Source organism: Macaca fascicularis, chromosome 5, assembly GCF_037993035.2.
Source record: "Macaca fascicularis isolate 582-1 chromosome 5, T2T-MFA8v1.1".
In the NCBI taxonomy this organism is placed as follows: Eukaryota; Metazoa; Chordata; class Mammalia; order Primates; family Cercopithecidae; genus Macaca; species Macaca fascicularis.
This window is the reverse complement of record NC_088379.1, coordinates 145,542,293-145,559,443: the sequence shown is the minus strand read 5'-3', so window position 1 is coordinate 145,559,443 and position 17,151 is coordinate 145,542,293. Positions and strand designations below refer to the sequence as shown.

At 34.1% G+C, this 17,151-nt stretch overlaps 1 protein-coding gene across 9 annotated transcripts in view; it reads left to right on the top strand.

The window, feature by feature from the left end:
• The window catches only part of CLGN (calmegin), a 32,674-nt gene that overhangs the window by 11,260 nt on the left and 4,263 nt on the right, over nucleotides 1-17,151 (top strand). For 3 of the 9 annotated variants that reach the window (XM_005555960.4, XM_005555961.4, XM_005555962.4), the window contains 8 exons: nucleotides 539-597; nucleotides 4,297-4,438; nucleotides 8,266-8,347; nucleotides 9,779-9,971; nucleotides 11,259-11,448; nucleotides 13,981-14,094; nucleotides 14,212-14,362; nucleotides 16,147-16,362. In XM_005555960.4, the coding sequence (XP_005556017.3) occupies nucleotides 539-597; nucleotides 4,297-4,438; nucleotides 8,266-8,347; nucleotides 9,779-9,971; nucleotides 11,259-11,448; nucleotides 13,981-14,094; nucleotides 14,212-14,362; nucleotides 16,147-16,362 (1,147 nt within the window). The remainder of the gene's footprint in view (nucleotides 1-538; nucleotides 598-4,296; nucleotides 4,439-8,265; nucleotides 8,348-9,778; nucleotides 9,972-11,258; nucleotides 11,449-13,980; nucleotides 14,095-14,211; nucleotides 14,363-16,146; nucleotides 16,363-17,151) is intronic. The other 6 variants (XM_074040504.1, XM_074040505.1, XM_074040506.1 and 3 more) reach the window with 2 other exon arrangements.

Genomic DNA, 17,151 nt, shown 5'->3' with positions numbered 1-17,151 from the left:
ACAATGTAAATCAGTACTTAGTATATTTTTGTAATTGATAGAATGTTTAATTTGAATAGTTATTTATTCAAAGAAAATATACTAATTCTGAATGTAAAGATGAAATTTATCATATGTATTCATTCTGTAGGACAGATATTAACACTCTTTAAGTTCAGATGACAAATATGAGTACTGTTCTATTACAATAATGGAAAAAACAAAAATTAATATTAAAATTATTATGTGTCAGATGTCCTAAAAAGAAATAGATAATTACCATATTTAATCCCCATTTTACAAGTGAAGAAACCGAGGCTCCTTGTACCTTACCTGTGATCATACAGTTAGGAAATTATAGATTCCAAATTCGGTTTAACTCTAGTCCTCCAGGATTATGTGGTGAAGGCATCCTTATTTAGCATCTAAGTATGAATTTATTGTTGAATGAAAAGTGACTGTATTGGGTGATCTTTTGTTGTGTTTCTGTATGCATTATATCTATAAGTTGCTGATTTTATTGTTAATGACATATATGTATGTTCAACTTTGTTTACAGATGGGTCTTATCAAAAGCAAAGAAAGATGACATGGATGAGGAGATTTCGATATACGATGGTAAAATATTTAAGTATTAGATATAACCGCTATGGCCTGGAGTTCACTAACTTTTGAGATTATATTTTTGTTAAATGGTGTTGGCTGGAGTCCCCCATGCTGCCTCGCAATAAAATGTTCAGTCTTTTATCTTGTCCCTTTTCAATATTTCTGAAAACCCCTTTGCTATTTCTGAAAATCTCACTCCTAATCCAGTTAATCTAGTTTTCTAACTGAACAGTTGAATTTTCATTCTACTGCTGGTTAGTCTTTTGCATTTCCTGAAGCAGTATTTCCCAGGCTACTGTTGTCTCTATGGTTTCATCTCAAGCCTAGACACACCTAGATCAAATTATAATTTATGGTAAGATTCTCCTAGCAAGTAAAAAGCAGAGGATAACTAATGAGAGCTACAAGATATGTGGCTACTTCTGGAATCCTCATCTCCAGGCCTATATCCATTATCATAGGGTGTCTAATAGGATTATCTTCAGTCTTAGCTCTAGAAAGAAATGTCCTATAGGCAGGGGTCATATTGTCTTCCGTAACAGGACTACCTTAGAGTATAACCAACTATTTTCTTCTTTGTGATCTAAAAACCAGCCTCCTTGATTGTTATATGCTGAATCACGATCGGCCTCTTCTCACAGTGACTGATAGTGGTAATGTCTTCTTTCTCAGAGGACCTCATACTCATAAACATGTGACCTTGCGCTCAGACCCCAATAAGCAGTTACATCACAACAGCAAAACAGATAGTATGTTGGATGTCAGCTGTCTGATTCCTTTTCATAGTTTCTGTTTAGTGTAAGATAAAGGTCATACCTACATGTCTTCCTTTGCATCGTGTTCGCCATCCCAGCAAATCCCCTGTGCATGCATACACACACACACACATATATGTGTGTGTATGTGTATATATGTCTATATGCTTATCTAGTCCAAAAAGGACACCACCTCATATGCACAGAAAAAGCAGTAGAAGCAGTAGTGGGATTGCTGGACAAATAGTAGATCTGCTTTCAGTTTTTTAATAAATCTCCATGCTGTTTTCCATAGAGGCTATATTAATTTACATTGCACCAGCAGTATATAAATGTTCCCTTTTCACCACATCCATGCCAATTGTTTTTTGACTTTTTAATAATGGCCATTCTTACAGGGGTAATGTAGTATCTCATTGTGGTTTTAATATGCATTTCCTTGATGATTAGTTATGTTGAGCATTTTCTAAGCATGTTCATTGGCCATTTCTGTATCTTCTTTTGAGAAATGTCTATTTATGTCATTTGCCTACTTTTTGATGGGATTAATTTTTTTCTTACTGATTTGTTTGAGTCTCTTGATTCTGGATACTAGTCCTTTGTCAGATTCACAGGTTATTAATATTTTCTCCCACTCTGTGGGTTGTCTGCTTACTCTGATGATTATTTCTTTTGCTGTGCAGAAGTTTTTTAGTTTAATTAGGTCCCATTTATTTATTTTCATTTTTGTTGCATTTGCTTTTAGGTTCTTTGTCCTGAATTTTTTGCCTAAGTCAATGTCTAGAAGAGTTTTTCTGGTGTTCTAGAATTTTTATGGTTTCAGATCTTAGGTTTAAGTCTTTAATCCATCTTGAGTTGATTTTTGTATAAGGTGACAGGTAAGGGTCCAGTTTCATTCTTCCACATGTGGCTTGCCAGTTTTCTCAGTACCATTTATTAAATAGGGTGTCCTTTCCCTAATTTATGTTTTTGTGTGCTTGGTCAAAGATCAGTTAGTTGTAAGTATTTTGCTTTATTTCTGGTTCTCTATTCTCTTCCAGTGGTCTGTGTGTCTACTTGAGACCATTACCATGCTATTTTGATAATATGTCCTTGTATAATTTGAAGTCAGGTAATGTGATACCTCCAGATTTGTTCTTTTTGCTTAGGATTACTTTGGCTCTTCAGGCTCTTTTTTGGTTCCATATGAACTTTTGGATTTTTTTCCTAATTCTGTGAAAAATGTTGTTGGTATTTTGATAGGAATTGCATTGAATCTATAGATGACTTTCTGCAGAATGATCATTTTCAAGATATTGATTCTTCCAGTCCATGAGCATGGGATGTGTTTCCATTTGTGTCATCTATGATTTTTTTTCAGCAGTATTTTGTAGTTCTCCTTATATAGATCTTTCACTTCTGTTAGGAATATTCCTAGGGATTTTATTTATTTATTTTTTTTTTTTGCAGCTATTGTAAAAGTTATTGAGTTCTTGATTTGATTTTCAGTTTGGTCGTTGTTGCTATGTAGCAGTACTACTGATTTGTGTACATTGATTTTGTAACCTGAGACTTTTATTGAATTCATTTATCAAGTCTAGTAGTCTATTGGATGAGTCTTCAGGGTTTTCTAGGTATGCGATCATATCATTAGCAAACAGTGATAGCTTGACTTCCTCATTTCCAATTTATATGTCCTTTATTTCTTTCTCTTGCCAGATTGCTCTGGCTAGGACTTCCAGATAAAGTTGTTACTTCTTAAAATAAGACCTTTATAGCAGGCGAGGGGCAAACTACAAGTTAGTGATAATACAATTCACCATCAATGTGAGAGAAAGAAAACCAAGTACCTTTATCTTTTTCACAAAAAATAATATGACCAAATTGGGGGGGGGGGGTGGTGAAGAAAAGAAACTTGGAAACTTAATAAAAACACACACATTTTTAAAAGTCTAAAAATGTATGTACAATTATAGACCAAAAATTAGCCCTCTTTGATTTATAAGATTGTGTCTGGTTCTTGCATTATTTTTCTTAGAAAGAAAACAAAAGGATATAAGAGCATATGTAATTCAAAAATGCTCATTAATAAATATTTTGAGTTGACACAATACTGGAAAATAGCCAGTTTTTGCTGAATTGAATTTTCTTGGAATAGGCAATACTTATAATTTTCAAAACACAAGATTTTACACAAATTAATATGAGTTGATTTTCTATTCTAAAACCGGTAAAGGAGTAAAGTCTAACACATAACTTTTGGGCTACAGGTAGCCCACCTAGCTTTGCATTGTATGTGGCCCATAATCTAATTTCAGGAATGTCCTGATCTTAACATGGAAAATTGTAACCCAGAGAAGGCCTAACTCAGTTTTGCCTTGTTATAGCTTAGTGCTTATGCGGTGCTTTGCTGCCTTCCTGGCCAAAAGTTCTGAGAACTGATTAGTGTAGCCTGAGAAGGGTTTGTGTGAATTAAGCATGCAGTTTTCAAAATGAACTTTAAATCTTTACAGTAACTGCTGCAAGTAAGAAAAGTAGCTGATGAGTATTGTGCATTTCAAAATAAATAGACTACTCATTTTGTGTTAAGGATGCTCTTTGTGTCATATGCAGTTATAAATATGTCATTTTAAAAATACAATATTGACCCTATTGAGACAAACCACATTTCATTGATTAAAAACTCTTTCATAGAAAAACCAAACTAATTCAGCTTTAAGAGTGACTTAATTAGACACTATAGTGTTTGCTATTAGTTTTCACAATTTTAGTTAAGAAAATGAAATAATTCCTTGATAGAAAAAAAAAGATAAATGAGCAGGCATACATATATAGTTGAAGATATTTCCTGATTTAAAATTTTTATTTTTCCCAAGTCAGCCTTCCTGGAAAAAATTATTGCTCACAACTGCTGATAAATAATTCTTAGGTCAGTGTTTTCTGTTTTAGTTTAATTTGCTTTGCTTTATTTTTTTAGGAAGATGGGAAATTGAAGAGTTGAAAGAAAACCAGGTACCTGGTGACAGAGGACTGGTATTAAAATCTAGAGCAAAGCATCATGCAATATCTGCTGTATTAGCAAAACCCTTCATTTTTGCTGATAAACCCTTGATAGTTCAGTAAGTGTTGCTATATTTTGGAATACTTTTTCTGAATTTTGTATTAGCTTTGGCTTCTGAATATAGCTTGTATTTTGAAAATGGATGTAAAAATCTAGATCTTCCTTTTCCGTTTCACTTAGTTAAATACACAAATGTGCATATACACACAAACATACCCGTGTCTTTAATGAAAAGCAGGTAAATGATAAAATAATATAAAGATCAACCATTCTTATGGCCTAGAACTAATATTTATATTTATTTCAAAGAATTGTATGTGGGCTATTAAGCAGTGTATTTCCTTTGGTCTGAGTCTTTTTTTTTTTTTTTTTTGAGACGGAGTCTCGCTCTGTCGCCCAGGCTGGAGTGCAGTGGCCTGATCTCAGCTCACTGCAAGCTCCGCCTCCCGGGTTCATGCCATTCTCCTGCCTCAGCCTCCCGAGTAGCTGGGACCACAGGCGCCCGCCAGCTCGCCCGGCTAGTTTTTTGTATTTTTTAGTAGAGACGGGGTTTCACTGTGTTAGCCAGGATGGTCTTGATCTCCTGACCTTGTGATCCACCCGTCTCGGCCTCCCAAAGTGCTGGGATTACAGGCTTGAGCCACCGCGCCCGGCCCAGGTCTGAGTCTTGTATTGACTAAATGAGGAGTAAATAGTTTGGCTCTCTTAAAAAAATTTTAAAATTATGTGATATATACTGTAATATATACAATTTTGCTGCCATAAACTATATAATGCATAGTAAAAATCATGTTTGTTTTACTCTTAAAATTACTTCTTATCAAACTATTAAACTTAATATATTCAGAATAGAATCATAAATATTGCTATTAAACCAGTGATAAGATTCAAAGGCAGAAAGTTTATTTCGAAAATAAATGTTTATGAATACCAGTGTCTTTCAAGCATGGACCCCTTTTAAAGGTCACATTCTTATAGATAATCCTTTCCTTCAACCTCTCCACCTCCCCATTATGCCTGGCATGGTGCCTCATGTGTATAATCCCAGCACTTTGGGAGGCCTAGGTGGGCAGATAGCTTGAGCCCAGGAGTTTAAGACCAACCTGGGCAACATGGCGAAACCCCAGCTCTACAAAAAGTTTAAAAAATTAGCCAGGCATGGTGGTGCCCAACTGTAGTCCCACTAATCTGGAGGCTGAGGTGGGAGGATCACCTAAGCCCAGGAAGTGGAGGCTGCAGTGAGCCAAGGTCACACCAATGCATTGCAGCCTGGGTGACAGATGAGATCTTGCCTCAAAAAAAAGAAAAAAGAAAAAAAAAAAGGAGGATCAAGAATTGAATAGCAGTCTTTCATGTTTAAAAACAATTCAAAGGAGAGTGAATGTTTGTCTCCTCTTAATATTGATAAAATGAAATGGGGTAAATAAAATGAAGAGATTTATATTAAATGCTATAAATGCTGATTTACAACATAACTTTACTATAAAGCTGCTTTTCCCAAATTGTGTACATGTTAGTATATATGAATAAGATGAAGAATATCCTAACTTAAAAAAATACGAAGTAAAGGCCTGGCATGGTGGTTCACACCTGTAATCCCAGCACTTTGGGAGGCCAAGGTAGGTGGATCACGAGGTCAGGAGATCAAGACCATCCTGTCTAACATGGTGAAACCCCTTCTCTACTAAAAATACAAAAAATTAGCCGGGCATGGTGGTGGGTGCCTGTAGTCCCAGTTACTCGGGAGGCTGAGGCAGGAGAATGGCATGAACCCAGGAGGCAGGGCTTGCAGTGAGCCGAGATCACGCCACTACACTGCAGCCTGAGTAAATGGGCAACAGAGCAAGACTGTCTCTAAATAAATAAATAAATAAATAAATTTTAAATTTAAATTTATAAAAGGAAGTATGTTAGCTTATTAAAGACTGAGAAGTTCTGCACATGAAAACCTGTTTTCAGCATTACTACTGTGTTTCCCAAACATGTTTGATCACATAAGTTTATTCTCCCACCTAACAATAACTGCTATTTCATGGAACAATTTGAGAAATGATACTCTAAAGAAATTAAGGTTACCATATACCATGCATATGCCCTTGGTTTTCCTGTGACTGGAAGTTTAGCAGCAGTCAAGCTGTATGATAAACATTTTGTTGATCCTCTAATCCATTGTGAATCATTCATACTAGGTAAAAGTTAATTATTTGAAAACTCTGAAAGTTTACAGTATAAGAAATGGACAAAGTGATTGAATCTAGGCATAATGGAGCAATGAAACTATGTTCACACTTATGAAGCCACTGTACAAAACATTTTTTCCAGTTCTTACCTTTTTACAGAACGCTCTGTCCTCAGATAACCTATTATAAAGCAAAATCTTTTTAATTTTTTTCCTGAAAACATTGACCTTTAAGTCATATCATGCACCATGTCTTCTACTTATAGTCTTCAAATACTTAAATTCCATGAAAAACAAAATTTTGTCAGCTATTGCTTAAAATAAAGATAAGACTTTGAGGTTCTATTTAAAAAATGAAAAAGAACAAAAGAATACCTTCCTTCTGATTATCATAGAAGCATTTTGAGCATGTATTTGCCCCTCATGGGGCATAATATCCTTTAATCATCATAACAATCCTTTAAGGTGTAAGTATGGGCCATGTCTGCATATTATAGATGAGCAAATAGAGGCTTAGAGCTTAAATGACTTGCCCTTACCCAAGGAGTCACTAGAGTAAATGGCAGAATCAAGAATAACTCTCAGGTCATTTTGTCTTTAAAGTACATGCATGTAGCCACTGTTGTAGATAGCTTAAGAAATAAAGCATGGTACAAAGTATAGGGGAAAATCACACCTTTCAAATCAGAGGTACTTAAAATTTTGTTTCCTGTTTCTTAATACAAAATAGATACACCAATTGAGTTCAAACTGTTAAAATTTTGTATGCTATCATGTTTTACCTTCTTGTCACTAAATTTCTTCAGAAACATTTACAACTATAATCCTTTATTAAAATGATCATCATTTCTGGTTGTTTCTCTAGTTTTCATGTCTTTTTGTTTTCATTCATTTAATGAAATCATAACCTTTTTTGTTTTTACTGTTTGACAACCATTTCCTCATTGATTTCTGTCACATATAATTCATTAATTTAACCAAAAAAAAAATCTCTTCAGTAAGTCTATGCCTCATTGCCGTAGCAAGGCTATTTCCGTTTAAAAATTACCAATAAATAAAAAAAACTTTGCTGAGAATTACACTGTGTTGTAAATTCGTAAGAGACACTCATGTTCATTCTTTTAGCTGTTATACTAAACAGTGAAAATTTCCCATATCTCCTGGCTATTTAGGTCTGAAAGCCAGCTTATTGATTGAGATTATGAATCTCTTTGCTGGACCTATTTAATTAAATGTACAACTTATTTAACATGGTAAGGTGTAGTGAACTCTAGGTATCTAAGATCATTAGCAATTTCTTATCTTGCTGTAGCTGTGGTTCTTATGGCCTTTGTTTTTTCAGTTTATAAAGTATAAGTATAGTGCCTACCTTGTCAGAATTTGAAATCTCCTGTTGTAGTTTTAGTCACAGTATCTTATTCTTAATTTATCAGTTTTGATGGAACAAAATTTAAACAAATTGATTGGTTTGTCTGCAGTTGATTGTAATCATTCTATTTTTAATATTTTATTGGTGTGTCTTGTATTACAGTAGTAGAAAACTGTTTTTGCTTATTTCCTATAGGTTGTAGATATGCTTTATATGAGCTTTCTGATAATGTAAAAAAATTTATACTTACATGAATTGAAAATAATAACATTAGATTTTAAAGAGCAATTGGTAATTTTTATTTATCAGTAGCACGGTTCTTTTTCCCTTTATTCAGATATGAAGTAAATTTTCAAGATGGTATTGATTGTGGAGGTGCATACATTAAACTCCTAGCAGACACTGATGATTTGATTCTGGTATGATATTTCAATATTTAAGAAAACCTTATTAAAGTTAATAAGTATTTTTAAGGAACAATTGATAAAAGTGAACATTTTTATCTTCAACTGAAATTGAAAAGAACTGTAGATATCTTTTTTCAATGTGAATTTATATAGCTCTTACAATTTGCCTTCAAGTTTTATATAAAGCTGTGTTACTTGAAGGCATCAATTTTATAATCTTTAAAGACATGAAAAAGTTTACCATGTCTGTAGGACAAAAACTTCGTGGTACTTATAAATTCTTTTGAAATATAGCTTAGAGTTATTTTCTTTACAGAATAAGACTCTTGTTTGTTTAGAGAAGTATAACAAAGTAAAGCAGTGAAACAAAATGGCCAAAGAACCAAATTAAAAGGGGTTAGTAACCCATAGAAAGTAACTAATTTTTAAAACTTTTCATGATGAAGTAGCTTTATACTTCTAAGAGGTTGTATTAGGAACATTGGAAGGTTGGGGATATTTCTTACAGCCTTCTCCTGTAAATGGCTGTTTCAGACTTTCTACATATAACAGAAATACGATAGATGAGACATCAGGGGTATGTTTTTCAGAACACATGTCTGTACATAAGCGATGAAATGTGGATGGAAGACTTTTTCATATACTACTCATTATTATTAGGATCAAGTGAAGGAGAGACCATTGTAGTATATGTTGAAGCTCTTGTTTTAGATGAACACTTGAAGGTAGGATGACAAAAAAATCTAATGCCGAGTATTTCTATAAGCACTTTATCTGATTAATTCACTTAATTCTCAGAGAACTCTTGTAAGGTAGGTATTACTATCATCTCCATACTTCAGAGGTGATGAAATGGAGGTACAGAGAGCTTTAAAAAATTGACTCATGGTGACATACAGCTAGTTTAAGTGGCAGTGATAGGATTTGAACCCCAGTATCTGACTCCATACCCCATGCTGTTAACCACTGTGCCATGCCAAATAAAGAGAAATGCATGTCCCCCTGTCTGTTTTTATGTCTGAATAAATCTCTCTTCATCTTGTCCTCAGAGGGTCATTTTCTGATATCTTCCTAAATAATAGTAATGGGTAACAATTTTAGTCTTAAGGCCATAAATATGCTTTCCCCTAATGCCCAATTCTCTCAATAAAATATTAGTAATATAGATTTACATAGAGAATTGAAGCATATTATGATGTTGCTAGAGTATTTTCAGCTTCTTTCCTACATCTTCAGGAAGTAGTGTGTACTTTAAAAAATCTATATTGAAGTAAAATTTGTTGTTTTTCCACGTCCTTTATTGTCACTTGTATTAAATAGCTAGATCTTTGGTGAATTATCATTTAATATATTTTTGTAAACTCTACCCATTGGATAGAATACAGAAATTCATTAAATACTCTTTGATTCTGGACTAATGCCAACACTCATCTCTCTTTGAAGGAAAACTTTTATGATAGAACATCCTATATCATTATGTTTGGACCAGATAAATGCGGAGAAGATTATAAACTTCATTTTATCTTCAGACATAAACATCCCAAAACTGGAGTTTTTGAAGAGAAACATGCCAAACCTCCAGATGTAGACCTTAAAAAGTTCTTTACAGACAGGAAGACTCATCTTTATACCCTTGGTATACCCTTTCAATTCATTCATGTATTCAAAAATATTTGCTGACTATTGATATATTCATGGCAAGTGCTTTACGAGAAAACAAACATACACCCCATCCTGAAGGAGCTTATCTTTTTCAGAAAATAGGACACGTATAATGACAGCACAGGTAGAAAATAAAGTGCCATATAAGAAAGAGAGATAAGGCACAGCTAAGAGTTCACAAGCAATATTACTTCCAGCTTAGAGACTTGGAACAAAGCTAGGAAAGATTATATTTGAGCTCATCTTGAAGTACAGATAGAATGTGGAAGACAGTAGGGTGAAAGGACATTTTAGACGTTGTGACAGTGGTGCTGTAAGAACAGAAAACTAGAAAATAAAAAGGAAGACGCCCTTAATGCCAGACGAAAAAGTTTAGACTTTATCCTGTAGGTAGTTGTGATTATTGTTATGTTCTACCTCGTGTTGGTTGTGGCATGTACTTCAAAAGGAAAAGCATTGAGCAGCCATATATTAATATACTTAGGTAAATAGGAATTTGCATAGCTATGGGGGTGAGGGACATTATAAGGAGTTGTTTCTCCCATTCTCAAGTATAATGTCTGTAGAGCTCTGGTGGGCCACTATCAAAATCAGAGCATATTGGAACCTAATAGGACATTTTGAAATGGCCCTATCGGCTTCCTTTCTCACGTCTCAACTCCACCCAAGATTAAAGTATTTCAATCTGTTTCCCTAAATGCTGCAGTTGTAGAAACATTCATTTTGTCTGCTAGGGCAATGCCCATTTCATCTTCAATATCAGATGTGATATAATAAACATCTTTATGAAATAATTGAAAAATAAAACGGCATTTTGGGGAACACCAAGTAAACTGTAGAAATAATGAGAAAATATAACTAGAACAGAATAAATGAATTGTTTGTGTTATACTTATAACACTTTAAGATTGTATCAAAAAAATTAAATGCTGAAAAAGATTAGCTTGTATCTTGTAACTATAAAAGAGTGAAGCTGACTCGTTATGAGTCCCAGAACAGAGCTATTTGGTATTATTTTTTATTTGAGAAGTAATGGAGCATTTTATTGTAAAAAATGCAGTTTAAAACAAAATTTTATCTTTATTTAGGAAATATATCTGGTGATTTTAGAATATTTTGGTTTACTACATTGGTTATTCCTCTGTTTCTGGTTGGGAAAAAAGCTTTACCCATGGAGTTAAGGGTAGTTACATTATTTAGAAGATTATCTTTAAAGTGTACACCAAAATGATAACTATAATATATTTAAATTTGTCCTTAGTGATGAATCCAGATGACACATTTGAGGTGTTAGTTGATCAAACAGTTGTAAACAAAGGAAGCCTCCTTGAGGATGTGGTTCCTCCTATCAACCCTCCCAAAGAAATTGAAGATCCCAGTGACAAAAAACCTGAAGAATGGGATGAAAGAGCAAAAATTCCTGATCCTTCTGCCGTCAAACCAGAAGACTGGTAAGCAAATAATTCGGTAGCAAAGCATTATTTGGCATAACTAGGTAACGAAACAACATGTAAGTGAAGTTTACAACCAATGAAGTTTATTGTTTTAAACATCAGAACTACTTATGTTTAGTATTTTGGGTGAAATATATTCTAAAATAGATTTTACACTTCCCTCCCTGTTAATATTTTTTTATTTCTATTGATAATGATGTTACATTTTTCAATATATGTTTATTTTTTATGTTTTCATTGCTGTGGATAAAAAAATTGCATAAATCCAAAATACCAGTGCTTTAATTTTCAGTCCTAGTTTGATCTTTATTGTACGTATGTGAGAGACCGAGGTGGGCAGATCACCTGAGGTCAGGAGTTCGAAACCAGCTTGGCCAACATGGCAAAACCCCGTCTCTACTAAAAGCACAAAAATTAGCTGGGCATGGTGGCGGGTGCCTGTAATCCCAGCTACTTGGGAGGCTGAGGCAGGAGAATTGCTTGAACCTGGAAGGCAGAAGCTGTAATGAGCCAAGGTCGTGCCACTGCACTCCAGCCTGGCGACAGAGCGAGACTGTGTCCCCCAAAAAAAAAAGTACGTTTGCCCTGAAATGAGAGAAACCACATATAACTGCCTCATTCTGATTGTTGAAATGTGTTAGAATTTGTTTTACAAAGTACTAAAAGAAATGCTCCATTAAGTTTTAACTTTTGGTTGCTCTGAGCACTCAGAGACTCAAGATGACATGATATCAGGCAAACACAAATCTGTACATTTGTAGAGTTCATTTTTTCTGTTTATTTTGTAATTCATTTGGAAAATCATGAAGTGGCCTCTTGTTTAAAATGTCTATCTTTCTGTAATGATGAAAATTATATTAGTAGTTCAGTACTTTATGTTTACATACTTTAGAATTTACTAAGTGTTTTGTTTTTGTTTTTGTTTGAGACGGAGTCTCGCTCTGTCACCCAGGCTGGAGTGCAATGATGCGATCTCGGTTCACTACAGCCTCTGCCTCTGGGTTCAAGCAATTCTCCTGCCTCAGCCTCTTGAGTAGCTGGGATTACAGGCGTGCACCACCACGCCCGGCTAATTTTTGTATTTTTAGTAGAGATGGGGTTTCACCATGTTAGTCAGGCTGGTCTCAAACTCCTGATCTCGTGATCCGCCCACCTCATCCTCCCAAAGTGCTGGGACTACAGGTGTGAGCCACCACACCAGCCTAAGTGTTGTTTTTAAAATGAAAATACTAGAATTAAATAAGCGGGGTTTAAAAAATTATATTGAATAGGGAAGAACTTTCCAAATATAAAATCCAAGAATCCTTTAAAAATAAGTTCAACTACATGAAAATAAGTGATTTGTATATTGCAAAAAAAAAAAAAAAAACAACCCTCCGTAAACTATTTCAAAAAACCCACAAGAACCAGGAAAAATTATTTTCAATCATATAGCTGACAGAGAGCTAATTTCTTAATATAAAGGTGATGAGCTAAGAAAAAATAGTTTTTATGTATCACTTATGCTACTAAATGTACATTCAAAGTTCAGTGAGATACCAATTTTCACCTATCACATGGGCAAAAATCAAGAAGTTTGGTAACACTCTTCACAAAGACAGGAGAAAATAAGTACTTTTGCATGCTGCTGGTAGAACTGGAAATGGAGTGTAACCATTATAGAAAGTAATTTGGATGCTACTATCAAAATTTAAAATGTCCATAATCTTAACAATTATATTTTCACAGGTAAGAAATGGCATATATTCTAGGACATTCACTATAGCATTGTTTGTATTAATAATAGTAAAATTTTGGAAACACTAAATGTCCTCCAAGATGAGATAAGCTAAATAAATTATGGTATATCCTCAAGTAGAAAACTATGCAGCTGTTAAGAATGAAGCCAGATATATATATACACACATATATATACACACACATATATATATATATATATATGTATATATATATATATGGTCCAGCCAGGCATGAGCATGGTGGCTCTCTCTACTAAAAATACAAAAACTTAGCTGGGCGTGGTGGCAAGTGCCTGTAATCCCAGCTACTCTGGAGGCTAAGGCAGGAAAATTGCTTGAACCCAGAAGGCAGAGGTTGCAGTGAGCCAAGGTCGCACTATTGCAATCCAGCCTGGGCAACAAGAGTGAGACTCCATCTCAAGCGAAAAAACAATAATAATAATGGAGCTCCTAGAACAGTCTTAACACATAGTAAGCATGCAATATATATTTGATGAATGAGTTTTTAAGTAACAAAAGCAAGGTCTAATATATTATGTATAGAATGCTATCATTTGTATTAAAAAAGAATGTATACATGTGTGCATGTATGCATAGAGCACAATGGGGAATATGTACCAAAAATTGGCAAGTTAGCAGAAGATTTAGGTGGGTGGTAGATGAGGACAAATCACAGGCACAAACAAAAGGGAGGGAAATAATTTTATGTGGTACCTTCTGAGTGTTGTAACATATGCATTTTTAAACTTTTTGAATAATTAGTAATTAATATAAAACATTGTATTTACAGGGATGAAAGTGAACCTGCCCAAATAGAAGATTCAAGTGCTGTTAAACCTGCTGGCTGGCTTGATGATGAACCAAAATTTATCCCTGATCCTAATGCTGAAAAACCTGATGACTGGTAATTACTTTTCATCTTTAAATGTCGATTTTAAATGTTTCTTACGTGCATTTTTGTTACTAGTTTATATGACTGATCTGAGACTTGAGGTTACTGTATTTGCTTTAATATCCTAAGGAATGAAGACATGGATGGAGAATGGGAGGCACCTCAGATTCTTAATCCAGCATGTCGGATTGGGTGTGGTGAGTGGAAACCTCCCATGATAGATAACCCAAAATACAAAGGAGTATGGAGACCTCCACTGGTCGATAATCCTAACTACCAGGTAACAACCGCTTGTTCCAATTCTTTAGTGAAGTTAAAAAGGTTGTGATCTTTTCTGTTTAAATATCTAATTATCTATGTTAACTTTTGGAAGTTTCATTTTTAAGATGTCAGAGAAAATAGACCCCAACTAATTTATATTTTAAAAGTAGAGCATCAATTATTTAATTTTCTGGGGAAATAAATCACTTCATACTATATTCTTCCTGAATTATCAGTTGATGTTCAGTTTGAAATAAACTTCTATTTTAGAAGTAAATATAAGAAGTAAATTCTGATCAAATAGACACACATTGTACATTTTAGTAATTAATGCCTGTGCTTAATTAATGTACTTATTCTTTAGTATTATTAAAATTCTGATTTTTGGCCGGGCACGGTGGCTCACGCCTGTAATCCCAGCACTTTGGGAGTCTGAGGCGGGCAGATCATGAGGTCAGGAGATGGAGACCACCCTGGCCAATATGATGAAACCCCGTCTCCACTAAAAATACAAAAAATTAGCCGGGCGTGGTGGTGCACACCTGTAGTCCCAGCTACTCGCGAGGCTGAGGCAGGGGAATCTCTTGAACCCTGGAGGTGGAGATTGCAGTGAGCTGAGATCGCGCCACTGCACTCCAGCCTGGCAACAGAGCAAGACTCAGAAAAAAAAAAAAGAAAATAAAAGAAAAAGAAGAAAACAAAAAACCCTGGTGCGATCTTGGCTCACTGCAACCTCTGCCTCCTGGGCTCAAGTGATTCTCCTGCTTCAGCCTCCCAAGTAGCTGAGATTACAGGTGCGCCCCAGCACACCTGGCTAATTTTTGTATTTTTAGTGGAGACAGGAGTTCACCATGTTGGCCAGGCTGGTCTCGAACTCCTGACCTCGTGATCTGCCCACCTCGGCCTGCCAAAGTGCTGGGGTTAGAGAAGTAAGCCACCGAGCCCGGCCCTGATTTTATTCTGATATCAATCAGACATCTTTTGAGTGTACCTAGCTTTTTATATTAAAAGTTTTTATGTTATCCACTTAACCCTCTAGTTTTATCTTTGTAATTATTTATGGACACGTTCTAACATTATATATATACAGTTTCATATTCTAATTACTCACTGTGGTTTTATTAAAAGCATTTAACACAAAATATTTCTTTTGGTAAATATTGTTTAATGTCTGTCTCTTTTATTCTACTTTAAACTCCCTAATACAAGAACCATGTATGTCTCCATCATCTGGCATAGTGTCTGGTCCAGAATACATACATGTGATGGCGGAGTGACTCAATGAGCAATAATGTTGTTGAATGTATTTGATTTAATTGACAGTTTAATCATTTAAGATCTAATGGAAGTTTTATGTTGAGTAGTTGTGCTGAGATTCAACCATACCTGATTAATGATATCTGTCATGGGTATATGTTAAATGGAGTAACTCCATTTTTGCTATACAATAATCTTTCTGATTTGGACAACTTGAGTAACATTTTGCAATGAATTTTACTAAATCTAAAAATTTGTCTAAAATAGACAAATTGTGAAATTTATTCACGTTTCTGTTTATGTTGGATTTTCCCTTTTCCTTTTTTTGCAGAATTTAAAATCATTATCCCTCATAGGAAACATCGGGTACACAGCAAAAAGAAACAAGATTTTATTTCCAGTATGTTACTAATGAATTAATATCAGTTAAAGTTTTCTTTTTTCCAGTTAGCATTGTGAATTTCATTCAACAGCAGCTATTTATTAAGCAGCATTTATAATGAAGTTATTTTATTTGAAAATGTCTTCAATTACTTTTTCTTCCAGGGAATCTGGAGTCCTCGAAAAATTCCTAATCCAGATTATTTCGAAGATGATCATCCATTTCTTCTGACTTCTTTTAGTGCTCTTGGTTTAGAGCTTTGGTCTATGACCTCTGATATCTACTTTGATAATTTTATTATCTGTTCGGAAAAGGAAGTAGCAGATCACTGGGCTGCAGATGGTTGGAGATGGAAAATAATGATAGCAAATGCTAATGAGGTATGGTGTTGACCAATAACAGTAGTGATATAACTATGAATAATGATAATAAGATTTGGTCTTGGTTGTAGGTTATTCAAATGGCTCTTTTAAAGGCAAATAAATGTGCAATAATTACTAAATGCCAAGGAAATGTGTTTGAATAAGTTTATGCAGACAAAATATTTTGCTTTTTATGTTACTTCATTATGAACTACATATGCATATGTAAGTCCTCATTTTATTCATTGAATTATAATATCTCTAATGGGATTTAATGCTTATTTACTGTTTATAGAAGAAGATTACTTAATATCTTTGTCATCTTGCCAATTCAAGACCTAAGTGATAATGATAATCTAAATATTACTGTTTATTTATTTTAACTATTTTTTACTTAGAGGAATGTACAAATAATTTATATTTTAACATTATTAAATTCTGTTCCAGTTTTTTCCCAAAATCTTTAACACTGTTTAGAAAAGGTTAAGCTAAATATTTCAACACAATGCATCTTAGAAAATATATCTTTAAATTCAGTTGCTATAAAGAAAAATTCTTACCTTACATTTGGTTCCTTGGGTCACTAGCGAAAAACCATCAAAAGAGTAGGTAAAGAGGGATTCTCGTTTTGAACCTCTTGTACCTAAAACATTTGATTTTTTTAAATTTTATTTTAATAAGAGAAATAATATTCTTATTGAGGGTCTTGTATGTGACATGTGTTTATATAAAAAAGAAAACAATTCTGAGGTATGATTTTAATAAGTTCTTTAAAAGTACAGAATGAATGATCACTTCAAATAAACC